This window comes from Cygnus olor, chromosome 4 (genome assembly GCF_009769625.2).
Source record: "Cygnus olor isolate bCygOlo1 chromosome 4, bCygOlo1.pri.v2, whole genome shotgun sequence".
NCBI classification, from domain to species: Eukaryota; Metazoa; Chordata; class Aves; order Anseriformes; family Anatidae; genus Cygnus; species Cygnus olor.
This window is the reverse complement of record NC_049172.1, coordinates 28,482,252-28,499,358: the sequence shown is the minus strand read 5'-3', so window position 1 is coordinate 28,499,358 and position 17,107 is coordinate 28,482,252. Positions and strand designations below refer to the sequence as shown.

General features: G+C 37.0%; 1 protein-coding gene across 8 annotated transcripts in view; it reads right to left on the bottom strand.

The window, feature by feature from the left end:
* The window catches only part of MARCHF1 (membrane associated ring-CH-type finger 1), a 236,410-nt gene that overhangs the window by 95,774 nt on the left and 123,529 nt on the right, over positions 1-17,107 (bottom strand). For 2 of the 8 annotated variants that reach the window (XM_040554927.1, XM_040554928.1), the window contains one exon: positions 1,495-1,634. The exons of the other annotated variants lie outside the window; for them this stretch is intronic. In XM_040554927.1, the coding sequence (XP_040410861.1) occupies positions 1,495-1,634 (140 nt within the window). The remainder of the gene's footprint in view (positions 1-1,494; positions 1,635-17,107) is intronic. 8 annotated transcript variants of the gene reach the window in all.

Sequence of the window (17,107 nt, the reverse complement as noted above, 5' to 3'; positions counted from 1 at the left end):
TAACTCTACTGATTCAACTGTTATGAACTGCATTCCCAGTTCATCATTTCTAAATCCCGCCTGAATGGTTTGAATGCTTACCTCTGAAATATCAAACTGAATTAAATGACTAGCAGTCAAGCAAAAATCAAAATATGCAAATTTTCATATATCTAATCTCCTTGATAGCTGTCTTCTATTACTAGTACTATGTAAACATTAATAGTAATAATGTTTAAGGGAAAAAAGTAAAAAAAAAAATAAATTTGGGAATAATAAACTTGACATTTCTTGTTTCCTGACTCATTGTTTTTAAATTAATTTTTATTTTTCTTAAAGTAAATAATTCCAGACAAAAATGACCTGTAATAATAATCTAGGACTGAACTCTAAAATTTGCAATTTTTAGTGCTGGCTTTTTTTCTTTTCCTTAGCAGAAACTTACATTCTGTATAATCTACCGTTGAACTAGAAAATTTTGTACAGTCTTTTTTTAATGAGATTGTCAACAAATTTCAAACAGACCAATGCCTCCTCATTTATAGCTCTCTTCAGAATACTACATTCAACAGCAGTTAAAAATAATCATTCACTTTTCCGTTTAGATGTCATCTTGTCCATGTTTCAGCAACTGGAGGGCAGGACCTCATGATACCTCGTGCTTCTTAGGACAGAAAAATGTTGTTCCTATTTTAAACTTTATTAAATTGGATGAGACATATTTAACTGAATATGTTTCAAATAATCAATTCTGGTAGAGACTGAACATTTCAATACAGTTGGAGAAAAACAAATACATATGCAATTTTTGCTCCTACATACGGGTCACTCCGATGCCTTTACAAAATAATATCCGTTCTTACTCACCTAGGAAGGTCTATTGATGTAAATGGATTTATTTGAGAGAGTAAAAACTGCAGGATTAAAATTATTGTCAATGAGTCATTTAATTCAACTTGGTACAATTCATGACAACCCCAATGTGTAATTTGTCAAAGTTATATGGTCTGAACATCTTCTATCAATAGATTTGCATGCAGAAACTCAACCATCTATTTCAGGATCACATGAAATACATAAAGATCAATTACAAATATCTCTCCCTAATGCAAGTGCAAACGTATTATACCTTGTTCCTGTAACAGGCAAAGCAAAGAGCAAGCAAGGTACCTGTAGATAATGTCCAGCTGTATTCATCGGGGACCAAATGCTATTGCATCGATTAAGATCACAAAGAATATAAGTAATCAAAATCAGGACATTTCCTACTTAAACACTGTACCATTCACAAAATATCAATAGTGATTTATTAACAGAGCATGCAAGTCAGAATGGACCATGCATAACATAAAATATGAAGAAATAGCAAATGGAGAGAGTAAATAGCTATGTCAAAAGGTTTCACACACTGAGGCAATGCAATAAAATGAAAATACTAATTTTTTAAAAAGTAATTTAACATCTCTGAAGTTCATCTGTGCATGCCACCATCATAAAATGCAACTTTTCACTCACCAAAGTAGAGTTATGTGAAGCATCACCTGAGACCTCGGGTGTTCTTGTGCTGTTTGGAAGTCTGTGAGGGTTACGAGCTATCGCTTGGCACCAGCCCAACATTTTCTCCTTCCACTTATCCCTTCTCAATTTCTGAAATTCTGAAAATAATTTAGAGTCCCTGAAACATTGACGCTTTGAATTTATTGCTTGCATGTCTCTGGATGCATGCCTTTAAAAACAGCTTTTTAAGTTGTATCCAAACAAGCTCATAAACATATTTTTAGAACATGTTTATTTAAAGTACTCTGATGGGTTACGCCATGCAGGTTAGAAGAGAGCTACACACTTTCATCACGTTACATGCATTAATACTATTTTAGGGTCAGAAAATTCAGTGCCTTCTCCCTTTAAATCTTTCTTAAATTGACACTTTTCTATTAAAGTGTTATTTTAAAGGAATTCTATTACAAAATAACTGTGAGACTAGCAACTCTCCTAAAACCATATAACATTTGGATACAATACCCCACATTCTCAGAAACCTCTAGGAAACAGCACTAAAGCAGTGGAAGGTATTAAAAAACTAATAGTGGGAAAACACATACATGTACATACTCATGCCTGCACCCACCAGAATACCTGGCTTGTGTTGAAACTAAATACAATGGATGTACTGAAAATAGCAAAAAGTAATACACACACATCAGCAATAAATCCTACATGCCAACTGTAAGTTGCATGTGAAGTTTTTAGTTCGTGATAGTAACAGAAAATTTATTTTAAGTAACACTAACATTCTGGAAATAGAGGACTAAGTCTGGGGGTTTTGTTTGTTTGTTTCTTAAGCGTACAAAATTTTCGTAACTAACAATCTACTTTTCCCAGCTGCAATACATAATGCAGGTCTTCAGTGCCAAACTTTGCTAATTAATTACAAAATGCAACTTGGAGCAATTTATTTTCCTCCACAACATCTAAAGCAATTTGTAATCTGGTTGTTTATAGCATTTTGAATTCAAAGTGTGTTTTTTTTTGTAACATCATGAAATACAGTAAACAAAAAGATGAACCTACCCGGTTGACTGACTACTGCTTCAATGCTAGACTGAATAGATCTGGAACATACATAAAATAATGCTAAAGACCTTACATGGCAAAGTAGCACCTATTTAAAGCGATTAGCATTATGTACTTGCAAAGTAAGTTTATTTTTTCCTACAATACTCCATGCAGTACACAAGGACATGCTTCTGTTTACAGCAGGCTTTAATCTTTCCAGGTTATGATTCTGATAAACTATAGCCCCTTCTTGAATAGTTACAGTTCTATTCAATTCACTTCCACACTTACCATTAATATTTAATTTTCAAAGCATTAAATGCACTTCTCCAAACAACCTCATGCAACTGACAGTAAGGAGCAAGTGGGAACTAGCCTTAGCTTTTTCATGCTTGAAATTATTAGATGAGTGACTCTACAGGTGAAATCTTAACAGGAATTGTAAAGATATGCCAGTAAAATATTAGTTACATGAAGGCTGCCACATGGGCTCTTGATGACCTGTTGAATCAAATCCATTTTTGTATTATAAAGTATTTCAGGGCATGAGTACAATCCAGCAAAGGCTTCAAACGATGTCTAACTGAAGGGCTGGCTAAACTCATTGCCACCAACTTAGCAGCAGTTACCATTTCCACTGAATCAGAGCATCCACTGTCTTGCAAATCCTAAGAGGCTGTTTATTTTCCTTGATTTCATGAAGGCAACTAGCAGAACTTGGCATACCAAGACAGTTGTTTTTAAGAATAAAACAAGCACCAGTGAAAAGTTGTGGATTTATCTTATATACAGATACAAAAAATGAATCCATGCTTTAAATTACTTTCATTGTATATCCAACATATCTTGAAGTACTTAAAAGGAAATCCAGAGAATCCGAACAAGCAACAGAAAAGTAAGCATCTACCCATCCTGCTATGCAACTTGGAAAAATAAGCAGTAAACATGAGACATCCTTTGACATCCCTTTTTTTTTTTTTTTTTTTCCCTCAAGCTTCTACTACATATCCTAGCTAATTTCTACAACATTTGTGCTGAAATATTATTTACCAACTAAGCAGGGATGAAATAACAGTGGAATCTGATTTCTGCTTCTTCTGGTCTCTTTATTTGTTTTCCTTTTTTAAACTGGAGCACACAAAGTCTTCTGAGAAAATAAAGTGCCTGCAGAAGTATTCGTATATCTCTGGAATTTCCTGGTTTTCATTCAAAATTTCAAGTAGAAAGTATTTCGGTATTGTTTAGACTTTTCAAAATGAGATAAATCTTTTGATTCTGCTGCTCTTGAACCTGTCATGGTGTTTCCTTGCATATTGTCACATAAGTGGAGTTTACAAGCAGAGGGGGGATTTATAATACTATATGAGGTATGGTACTGGTCATTTCAACCTGTATGAAAAGGGATGAGCTGCTGCTGCTCTGCTGAAGACTGCACTTGAGGGTAGGCAAAGAGGTAGCACTTCATTTACAATTGGCAAGTGAAGTTTGTAGAAGGGATGTTGAGCCAAATTTCCACGCCGCTTGAACCTTCACAGAAATACAGCTTTGGGGAAGTGGTTCTCCATTTTGGTAATATCAATCAGTAACTCCTTAGTAGAACTTTTCACTACACACAGGACTTACAGGCAGATTTCATTTATCTCATTTGTAAAGATTGCTGAACTGCATTCTACCACGATTAGTGTATATATTTTTTTTTTCTTTTTGTGCAGATGCCTGAAAACTAGCGGTTAATTTCGGTTGGAGAAAAAAAAAAGAACTTAAAAAAAATAAAAAAAAAAACATAATTGAAATAAATGTATGAATTTTTTGAAGTATCCTTCAGAAGTGTACAATTTAAAGATTACAGCCCATAAGAATGTATGTATGACTTTTTTCAGCTTGCTATACCTGAAGAGATATCAGGAAAAGGAACTCCCCTTTTTCTCTAAATGCACACCATGAACAAGAAGGCTGCATGTTCAGCTGGTGCAGCTCACTGCCTGGGAGCCCTTTACTGCTTTGCTTTAACCCCGAAGAAAGAACGTTAACTTGGAAAAACAACAACAACAACAACAACAACCAGATAACTCTTGAGAAAGTCTTCATTTTTATTTTAAAAGATTAATACTCCAATCTTTAGTTAAAAGATATTTGTCTCCAGACCACTATTCAGACAGAAAACTTCCTGACCATTCTCCCCAAGAAATATCCAGTCCTTCCAGTACTGAAAAAAGTCACTCTAAAGTCAAAGAATCAGCATAGAATCAATCATAGAATGGCTCGGGTTGGAAGGGACCTTCAAGGTCATCCAGTTCTAACCCCCTCCTGCCAGGGGCAGGGATGCCACCCACTAGACCAGGTTGCCCAGAGCCCCATCCAACCTGGTCCTGAACACCTCCATGGTATCAATCTAGTATATTTAAGTCAACCTAGTATATTTAAGCTAAGTGGATGAAAAGACACCCAAGGAATAAAACATGATTCCCAAGTTCCTAGAAGCCTAACACCAGCTTGAAAATCTGTTACACTTACTAATGAGCAGTTACTCACACGAACAGTTAGTTGAAGCTTCCTTATGAACCATCACACTCTCAATCACTTATTAAGAGACAGAGGTTTGGGTCTTCAGTGAAGAACCTTTCTAATATTCTATTACTACTTACGAATTACCATCTTACTGTTATCTGAGGCTTGTATTTTAACAGAGCTTTATGTGTCAGCCTACTTTCTTTGTTTCCAAACCTTTGTTGTCTACCAAATTTCAAGTAAACTTTTAGCAGAAATGAACCGATACTGCTGCACGTTTCAGTGTACAGTGAATTCTTCCAGAGATGTGTTAGTGTAGAGAATTAGTGCAAAAATCCACCATCTCTAGAGCCATGTACTCCTCATACTTGGAGTGGATATGAGCCAGTTCAACCCGAGAATACAATTCCACACATCACATATAAGCCTGCAGTGTTTTATACTACACAGTTTGGGTTTGATCACAGATGAAGTGGAAAAATAACTTAGTCTGGGGAATATTCTACAAAATGACTCTCTGCACAGCTGGATACTCCTGGTACTTAAAATTGACAAAGAAGCATAAACCCTAGGCAACAGCTGTAGTTCAGTATGACAAAGGTAACTACCTGAAGTCATTATGAGTTTCTACACAGTTGAGACAGGTCTACAGCATTTTAACAACCTGCAGCAGCTCCTCTCCAACGTCAGCTGGCAAGAAGTCTAGGTTCTCAAAGGTTTATGACCTATTAAGAGCAGATGTTAGTTTAGAGCTCCGCAGAGTCTATGTGAGGCATGGCTGTAGTGAAGAGTGGATGCCTGGCAGCAGTGTGTGCCGTCTACCTGCGGCAACAGCCCTCCAAGGATCTGTAAGCAGACCATTCCCAAGAGCAACACTAACATCAGCCCTCAGTAGGGGAGCATCCAGCCCCTTGCACACTGCCTGTACTTGTGAAGATTGGGAGCCTTCCGATTATAGGCACGGTCCTATTCTGTTCCTCTGGGGACAAAGAACTACTCAGAACAGTTGCAATTCTTGGTGTCTTTTTTTGCCTGGATGAGTCAAAATGATGTCTACGACTATACAGATCATAACTGAAAGAAGGACTTTGCATTTGCGCATACAACTGAGGGATTACCACCTCAAATAAACTGCTGGGAAAAAATCTTAATTCTGTTCCTATAAATTACTTCACCCATATTTTTTTCAGGGAAACAATTTTTACCTAGAATTTAGGCAAGCAAAGGGACATAGAAAATTAGAGATTCAAGTTCTTGCACAATGTTAACACCAAATAAATAGGGGGTTAGTTAAGGATGATGTATTAGGTAGCAGCCAGTTACACAAAATAAAAGCATAACATCTCAAAAAGTTCATTAATCTGGCAAGAGAAAAGAATCGATAGAATTAATTCAGGAAAGTAATTAGATTCAGGTAACAAAGGCCCCAATAAAGGCTAAATTAAAATGACATATTATTAAAGGTTATACTTTTTGCAGTACTTACCAGGATCTAGTAACTACCATAAATCAGCAGGAAATTAAACACAAAACATACTGTTCTTTATCTAAGCTAATAGTTTGGTTCTCTGTGTTCAAAGACTCCCAAAAGCAATCAAAGTGATGGTATTTGTCCAGCACCTAAACACACTACATGACTTGACAGATCAACAAAATACTCCAGGAGCAGAGCTGCAGGAATATTTAAATGTAAATAGCCTTCAATTGCTGAGCTCTGGTAAGAGAAATATAGTCCCTGTTGTTCTTTGTGTATCTCTTGTTTTAGTCTTATCAAGCTGTGACTTCCAATCAATTATTCCAATTTGAATATAAACATAAATTCATGGGCTGGAAGCACTGGAAAGCTCCAGTAGCTTGTGCTGTTTGTGTGTCACAAGGGAGCCATGGGCTTTACTTAACTAGCTAGTCAATACTGCTGTGTATTTCGAGAACAATTCCGTGTTACCATGGCGTAACAGCATAATGACTCCAACTCTGTGTTTTTACAAATAAGAAGCTCAATCTCAAGTTTGAAAATCACCTCTGTATTTGTAGATATGTGATCATGTTAATGGCTGTAGAATATTCAAGTCCAGTACAATTTAGTGGGGCGAGAAGGAGAGAAGATGAACACACTGTTTATTTCACGGTAAGTACTAAGTACCACCTGCCCCTTCAAACTGAGCAGTAGTTTTGTAAAAAAAAAAAAAAAAAAAAAATTTTAAATTAAATTGAGACCACCATTTTATCTACATAACTTACAATGTTTTAAAGGCTATCAGTAGCCTCAAAGGCCATCAACCTAATAAAAAAAAAATATCTTCCTAGCTAATACTTGCTAAAATACCCACCTAACGCGGTAGCCACATTAAAAAAATAATGCAGAGACCAAGAAAAAACAAGCACACATGCCCAGAGCCCAGGAATAACTCATGACACCTAGAATGATGGTGCCGATGAAGAATCTACTGCTACCAGTTTTCTTGTATAGTTACTGCATGCACACAATCTAAGTCCTCTGCATTAAGTGTACACAAGAATCTGAATTCAAACACATTCTCACATTTCTTAATGATGGATTCCAGAAGTGCACTGCATGATGAGTACCAACCCAGTCACACCCAAGCAAATGCATTTTCCTAGCTGTAAAGATAAAACAAAGCTGTCATGTAACTTAGTTATGCTTACAAAATGTGTCACTTCAGCATTTCTTTAAAAATATAACCACAGTATCAGCACACAGCCTTAGAGTACACCCTGTATTCTAAGATTTATTACCAAGTTTTCTAGAACTAACTTAAATTGTTGAATTAAGCCAGCATTCAAAGAATCAACTAGCATCTTCTCATATTACTAAATGTTATCCAATAAATTTTCAGACTATAAAGTTAATATTCTGATTCTTCTGTATCATAATTAACAATATCATTATTTCCAACTAATAGCAAGCCAATGCTTTATTATTTTTCTTACTTAATGCTAAAATATATTTTGAGTTATCCTTAGCTCTTCAAGAATCTGTATCTGTCTTAATTAAGGATCCAAATTTCATTCAAAACAGTTTAATTGCTGACAGTAAAATCAATTGAATATGACTGGTGCAAAATTATTGCAGGTAACATTGCTCTGACTAACCATTATATAACCACTACATCCAACAGGTGACAAGAAATCTTTAAAAGCTTTCAAAGAAAATAGTCTTTTGGGCTTCTAAAGACATAAAAATGTAGGAATGTTTGTCTTTATAGTCCACACATTCTTTTTTGCAGAATGAAAAACATCTCTTGTGTGGAACAGAAAGCAATTTTAAATCACTCAAGGCTCTTTAGAGAAACTGTAACAGTTTTTTTCCCTGTACTAAGTTTTTAATATTGTAATTACGCCTCTTTGCATTTGTGAAGTCTGCAAGAAAATGTTGACGAATTAGAAGAAGACACCTGTATATTATGGATATATATAAAATCTTGACATTTGTAGATGCTGCCAAGTCTGTATTTTCCTATGCAAAGTTGTTAGAAACTATTTTAATTAGCAACCTCTGTACCACAACCAAGTACAACTTTGTCTTCTAAAAGGTTCTTGCTCACAACTAACTTTCTTGGGAACGTTTCGTTCATCAAAGGTTAGATGTCTCCAGTGTCTCCAGAGATTTCAAAAGCAAAGCAACAGTATGTGCTCTTTGCATGTTTCTGCCTACAGGTGAGTGACAAAAGGCTGCCTAATCCTTCCACAGGATCCGTGCATGTAAATTCCAGACACATCAGACTCCCAAGCATAAAGGAGAACAGTCTTGAAAAAAACACGTTGTTTGTTCTTGTTTTGAGAACAAGCACAAATTATGTGGTTTTGCTTTGTGAGTTTGCATATATTTAACCATGTGCGATTGCCAAGCCGCTTAAACCAAATACGTGTAAAAAATACACTGAGCACTTGGCAGATGGACCTTCTTCAGGGAAGCCACAGAAAAATCCATGAGATGGTAAAGCAATAACTAACTCATAACAAAGTTATGCGTGCAGTTATCCAAACACACGGGGCATAAGAAGCTAAGCTAGGTCTTTAATGAATTTTGTTCTGCATATGTAAAAGGGAAAGTCTATCTTGCAAAGCTTTTCCTCATTCTTATGTGGTCTATAGAGAAAAAAAGTGTGTATCTAAGACGTAAGAAAAAAAACACCTTGAATCAGGCAGAGCTCATTTTTGAAGCAAAATATAAAGACAGACAAATTTATTTTACTTAATTAATAAAGGTTAGATGTCTGAAAGGCATAAATTAACCACTAAGCACCCCTGTTTCAAAGGATGGATAATTGATACTGAACTTAAATGGGTTTTAAAGAAAATCACATTTCACTGAAGTGCCAGAAGTACAAATGCTGAAGCGTGCCAGACCGTTGTGGTCTCCCCCCTTTGTCAGAGAAGTACTTTTAATAGAAGTTCTGTCAAATACAGTATTTTGGGCATGTGTGTGTGTATATACATACATACATGTCTTTTACAGTCCTAAGTGTGGAAATCTCATGCTCGTGAGCAGTTTGGTTACTGTACCTGTGACAGGTCTGCCAGATAGCACCTATATTAGATGAAGGCCATCAGTGCCAGAACTGAAGGCCTATCCTGCTGTTTAGATACTCTTGCTCTTATAATGGACTCTGTAACAACTAGTGCAAGACTGGCTATATCAGAAGGCCACTGCTACTTTATCTATGCCAGGTCTTAATATTATTCTTACCTAATTTCAGATAATTTTCAGAATCTCTTTCAGGGTGAGTGATGCCAGAATGACAGAAATGCAATCACCGCACCCCAGCTAAGCCAGCAGAAACACTTCTGTGAAATTCTAAGCTGCTCCTGTAGGTTCACTCTCTATTCAGAAACAAGATGAAACAAAACATTTTTAAATAAAAACTTGATAATGATAATTAAGCCCATTACACCCAGCATATTCCCTGCAGGTACGCTTTGCCAACTCTTTAAGGAGAAAAAATGTGGCTACATACTATTGTTGTGTTTTGTTTTGTTTTGTTTTTTAATTAACGCATTAAATAAGTGTTTTATTTAAAATTTCATTATTGTTTTTGACTCTTTGTGCATTATTTATTCCCCAAACAACACAGTGCAAACACATTACCATTAAATAAGAGCTCATCAAATGTTTAATAGTAGGAAAACACTTTAAAATTATATTTCTGTCCTATGAATTAGGCTTTTAAGTTTTGCTTCTTCTTTTTTATTTTTTTTATAAAGTCCTATAAAAATAAAGTTCAGGCTTAATTTGAAAATATTTGAGGACACCCTTAAGAATCCCACTAATTCTAATTTAGAGAACCATGCTGACGTTTATCCAGCCTTCTGGCCCCTCTCTGGATTTATTTATCTGTTCAGTAAAACGTTTCTATTCATATCACTAAGTTAACTCCAAACATAAAAACTAGACGGGCTACATAATACTTCAACTATTCTTTCATTCATACTTAATTTATCCAAGCATTTCCTGATTTTCTTTTTGACAACATCCAGAGTAACAAGACTAATTGCTTCCAATAATTATTACAGTATAATTAGAACCCCATTAAAGCATTATTTCAACTTTTTGAGTTCTAGTTTTGAACTTAGGCATTCAGTCTAAGGTCTGCCTTTTAATTTGTTTTCTGGGATTGCAGTTGAAAATTACCACAGTAACATTACTCAAAAAATCACTCACATAATTTTTAACCGTTAGGCTAACATATACTTTGTTTATGTAACGGAATAGTTATTTAAGCTGTTACCAGTAACTGCAGCATTAGGCCAGTAGGCCAGTCATTATTTATAACTTAAATAACTGGAATCCGTTTATCCTGAAATACCCTGAACAGGCCATCTGTCACGATTTTGTGCTAGCTGAGATCGGACCCACAGTGATGATCTTCGCAACACAAACCAGAAGGGGGGGCTGGTTGAAGTCCAGTCCTAATGCTATGAAAAAGGATTACTTGCAACAGTGCATTTTAGTTAGTTTAGTAGTAACGACTACTTAGCGGAATTACTTCACCTTTGCTAAAAAAGAATCTAAATTTTCTGCCCTCAGTAGTCCTGCTACAAGTTTTCATCAAATGGAATTTGGCTCACATTGATTTATTAGGTAGCATAACCAAGTAATCGTTGATAACAACATAAGCCTTGCTCAAAATATTTAGCAGGATTTTCTTTATTACAAACCACACAACTTAACTTGTTCCAATACATGCAAGTATTAGAATGAGTCCAGAGGAGGGCCATGAGGATAATCAGAGGCTGGAGCACCTCTCCTGTGAGGACAGGCTGAGGGAGCTGGGGTTGTTCAGCCTAGAGAAGAGAACGCTCCGGGGAGAGACCTTACAGCAGCTTTCCAGTACATAAAGGGGGCCTACAGGAAAGCTGGGGAGGGACTCTTGGTCAGGGAGTGTAGGGATAGGACAAGGGGCAATGGTTTTAAACTAAAAGAGGGTAGGTTTAAATTAGACATAAGGAAGAGATTTTTTATTGTGAGGGTAGTGAGTTACTGGCACAGGTTGCCCAGAGAAGCTGTGGATGCCCCATCCCTGGAGGTGTTCAAGACCAGGCTGGATGGGGCTTTGGGCAACCTGGTCTGGTGGGAGGTGTCCCTGCCCATGGCAGGGGGGTTGGAACTAGATGATCTTTAAGGTCCCTTCCAACCCAAGCCATTCTGTGATTCTATGAACTTTCAGTGTTTTAACATGTAACTTCCAAAGAATACCAAATTTCACCTAATTTGAAGTCTGTACTTTTAAAATAGAAAATATCTGTACCTCAGTTTCCAGAGGTGACTGAATTTTCCACCAGCTAACACTCAGAGAAAATATTTCATGACTATTCATCAGTCACAGAACAGCTAAAAATTTGTACTGGTGGATAATCAGGAGCAAATTTCTTACAAGCTCTACTTATTAAAAATAATAAGGAGCTAAATGCGGCCAGAAACCAATGCAACAATAATGTTTTATAGAATTATCTAAAGGAATATGAAGGCAAATGAATAAAGGTACTGACAGCTGAACAAAACCAAAAATTTTGTAATGCCAGACCATAATGAATTACTAATTATTTTCCATACAGAATACTGATTTTGCTTCTTTATAAAACACTAACAACGCAGGACATGCAGTTACCGTAACAGCAACACTCATGGCTGTCAGCAAGCTAAGGTTCATGGAGCTCGTATGTAAAGCTTATATATAAAATATATATATAAAAATTCAGATGTAGTATTTGCTGTGTTTGGTAATTAAACGTAAAACTAAAGCAGAGCATCAGCTTCTCCTGTTTCAGACTAAGCACAAAGTAGGCATCCAGCCCCTTGCTAGTATTTCCGAAGAACCACAAACAAAGCAGACATCAGCAAGGATACCGATGAAATGGAAAGTTACAAGACCAAGATCAGGATTGTACAGGAGGAGACAAAGGTAATGCTTCATGGTGCAGGGACGTCTCCCTTCTCCTGTCTCCCTTCAGTGACTGGGCAAACGTAAAAAGGTTTCCAGCTCTGCCGTGGCTGTGGTGTGGAGCAGCAGCTCAGGCAGCAAAGTCCCATCCTGTGTCACCCGGAAGGTTTGATCTCTACCTCCACAGTGCCCTGCAGCATGCCACTGTGACACCTCTGACTTTGCCACCTCTCATTCTGCCGCCTTTCACACTGTACAGAACAGCGGTGCTGACGCCCACACAGCAAAGCACGGCATGGAGATGGCCGTGGCAGTTCTGGGATGTGGCACGGGGCAGTCCAGTTTTGGAGACCGCCCCAAAAGCTGTGTAACTCTCTGAGCAGCTCCATGGCTCTATGGCTAAGCCATAAGCCTTGCCCTCATGCGAACTACTTCACAGCAGCCTTTGGCAGTCATGAGACCTCTCAAATAAGCTCAGTGCTAACCTGAGTAGCTCTGCAGCATCATTTAAAGAGTTTTATCTTCCTGTACTCAATGTGTCCCCAACCAATAACACCTGAGCATCCCATAATTTTGAATGATTTGTCTTCCTACAATCCCTTTGAGATGAGAATGCTATTCTCTGCCTTCTAGAGACAAGGTGCAAGCTGTAGCTTTTCAGAGATATCTTATGCCATTCATCACCTGCATTAAATCCCTTGCCAAGAGTAGCCACGTTTCTGATTCAACAAGATCTTGAGCCAAAGCGTTCTAAAGCCCAGGCAGGCAAAGTCATTCACCAATGCAGAGTCTCTCCTGTGCTTAAACATTTGTACTGACTGGCTAATTTTACAGCTCTTTTTTTTTTTCCCAGAACACTATTTTTATCTTTTTCTGAAAAATTCTCCCTTCTCACTTACCAGCTCTAGCTTCTTCTGCAATCTGTACCCATCTATGTACTCTTTTGTTCCGATCAGTAAAATACTTCTCCTATACTAAGCAGCCCTTTGAGCTGGCTCATAGGCTGTGTCTCCTTTATTAAGCTGTACAGTTCTTTTAAGTTCAGATTTTATTATTTGGACATTGTAGACCAAATGCAGACATTTTTATTGCTTTAATGTTTAACTAAGGTTTGTAGTACTTTGACATTTCTAGCTCTCTTTTAAACAATTTATTTTCAAGATGAGCAATACATCTCTAACCATTTTTATGCGAAGGCCCTCTCTCATTTGAGGTAAGCAAGCATCCTTCCTTGCTGGCACTAATGATTTTATTCTCTTCAGAAACATATATTAGGAATATATAATTTGAACAAACCACTGTTTACTGCATTATCAGGAGACTTAATGACAATTTTGAAATATATGCCACGCCATAACTCTCAGTTAACTGATGGGAACAAATACGCTTTCCCAATGCCATTCCATTCTCCCTTTCTCAAATGCAGGAGCGGACTGAGAAAAACACTTGCCAAGCACAAGCTCCACAGATATGATTTGATTAAGGACCTTTTCTCTGTATAGAGTTCCACAGAAATCAAGTTTGCCTCAGGAGACAAGAAATAATGGAAAAGAGATGAATGCAAAAGCACTTGTAGGTAGGTGGCCTATATTCAGCTTTAACACTTAGTTACAAAACTAAACAGAGGGAAACTCATTCTGAAGGTAAGAGCTGCATTTAACTGCAGGCCAGCAAAAGTAAGGAGTATTTCAAGAAGTCTTGAGGGGAAAAAGAAGTATGTAGGTAAAAATAATTACACACAGGCTGGCTTGTTATTGCTACCGAAGTGCTCATGTTAAAAGACTCCAAGAGCAAAACGAAGATCCCTCCCTGCTCAGCTTTTGCAGCAGCTGGGGTACAGCAAATCCAGGTCAGGGCCCTGATAATCACGTGGAAGCGGACAGGAGTAAGTGAAAGACAAACAGAAAGGTGCAGACAGGATACTCGGATAGTGGGGTCAAACACACTGAACTGCCATGTGAGGAACAGGGAAATGAAACGTGCACAGGGAATATAAAACAGCAAAGCAGCAGGTACAGGAGTCTTATGGTCTATTACGACAGCGGTCTTTGGGCATTTTGTTTTTATAGTTGAACTTCCATGGCGTTGTTTAAGCACTCATTAACCCACTTTGCAAATCGTTATGGGTTGGTTGAGTTAAGAAGTGAAGGACAGACTGCTAATCTTGTGTCTGCGCTGAAGCTGTATCATGTTTGGAAGGCTCAGGATCCCCTGGGCTCACAGAGATGTTCCAGTACGTCTAAAACGATGACCTGTTTACCTGTGCCAGCACAGCACTACGACATGGTGTCCTCAGGAAGGGACAGACTATTCTCACACATAGCATATATTGAGTTCCTGAGTATGTATTAAGCCTTTATTGACAACCTATAGGACTGCAGCTTGCTTAATTACCATTAACACTTGTTGTTAATACAGATTAATGTTGTATTTTTATATATATTACACTTCCTGCACTGAAAGAAAAAGAAAAAATTGAAAATAGAAAATATATTTGCACTAAGAATATACTTTGTTATCTAAGATCAAGCAGAACAGGTTTAATTTTGATTTGTTTTGCTTTTTTTTTAATATGGCATTTAAATGCAAGTTCCACCATAGAACAAAAAGAAATACATCTGAGTTGTTATCATATATGCAAAATTTTATTCCAGAAAGTTATTTTTCCACCAAATAAAAAGCCCACAAGAGTAGCAGTGCAGAATGAACGTGCCAGCTCAAATTTGCTTTTTAGTGGTTCTGTAGCTCTACTACAGAAGGAATACTTTTACAGTTTTACAGAAGGCACCATATAGTTCTTTGAGTTACAAGAAGTTATCAAAAAAATCCTGAAATAGAAACAACACTGGGAATTAAAATATGTTTTTCTTCTTGTAAGCTCAGTACAAGTATGAAGTGGCATGGTATCAGAAGTGTGAAAATTACACATTTTCTTTGCTACTGCCACTAACTGCTGCCACATAAAAAAGAAAAATGAAAAAGTCCTGCAATATGAATAGAGGACAGAATCTTCTCAGCATACTGGAATGTACATTTTTCACATTCAGAAACTGGCAAAATAAGCAAATTGTACGGACAAGATGAATGTCAAGCACACCCTTTAAAGACTATGGGAGTTTACTAATTAGGGCCTTCTACATTACAGTTACCACAATAATGTCAGAGGTTGCTGATTATATAAATTTAATTAAATGTTAAGACGACAATATATAGTCACACTTTACTGACAACCACTCATCAGGCCAGGAAATTTGTCAGGTCAGCAGAAAGCTATCACAGGCCTACAGTATAAAACAAATGGCAGTAGAACTAAATACACCAGCCAAAATACAAAATATTTCATGTTCTCTGCTTTTTGTCCCTCCTCTTTAGAAAAAACAATATTTAAATAGCATTTCTATCATAAAGCAAATTGTAAATAGTAGTGGGAAATCTGTGCTCTGAAATTTAAATCTTTTTCTCTCTGGGTAAGAGCTACCAGTAATCAGTTGCATTCTCAGCATGGCATCAATTTAAACTCCCTGCTAATAGTTTAGATTCATCATTCAGTCTTTGCTTGCACAGAATAATTCATTGCTCCTTCATTCATCAAGCAGCAGGTAAATACGCTAAATATTCTTCTGAAAATGAAGCAGCTGTTCAGTCTGCCAATTTGTGTCAAGTAGCCAAAATCAAACCAAGACTGCTTGGTAGGTAACAGGCAAGATAGGAAGATCCTTATTCTCCGTGACAGTGCCCCAAGGGTCTTTGGCTGTTGCTGTATATTTCTGTTTTGTGACTGTGAGGTTAAGAACAGTAGCTCTTGGAGGGAAATCTATTAGGATCTTCTAAACATTTTTAGGCAACTTACAGAAATACCTCACAGTCACCAAACACCTCTCTAATATATTTTGAACTGATCACATATTCAGAACTGGTGAACTACACACTGCTAAGGGAATAATTATGCTAAAAGCATTTTACAATAAGCCATCACAGAGCTATTGTCACAAACCTCAATTTCAGACATACGTTTAACCTAATTCTGAAGATCCGCTGTATCTAAATGTTTATATTGCAAGGTCTGGTTTTCAACAAGCACAAGTTAAGATTTCTGTAAACTATGATTTCAGTTCGTTTTACCAGGCAGAACCTCAGATTAACAGAAAATTGATTTAATTGGCTTTGAACATTTATCATAGGTTCACTTGACAGTAGTGTTTGCTAATAGTGAAGTATAACTGTATTTTGCAAAGAACAAAAGCTGCAAGAAATTTTTAAGTGATGCTGGACTATTGCACGATACGGTTTTGATTAGTAAGAACTCACACAGAGATGGAAGCTGGCCTCGACTCTTTGGCTTCACGTAAGAGCTGGACGTTGCCTAAGCAACTAGTGCTGCGACTGCCTTTAGAAAAAACACTAGTAATGGGCTTTGGAGCTATTAAGCCAGGCACCTTCAGAATGAGCCGAATCTAAACTGAAACAGTTAACTATGAGGTAATAGGGACAAACAGGTAGAAACCTATAAAGGCAAATCCAACTTCTCTAGCCCCTTACAGTTCTTGGAGGAAAGTCAGCAGTAAGTATAATAAACAAAGAAGAGAAAATTTTTATCTGCCTGGCCTCTCAAAAAGCTTTACATCATGTCTTTCTGAAAAAGATATTTAAGTAAATACTCA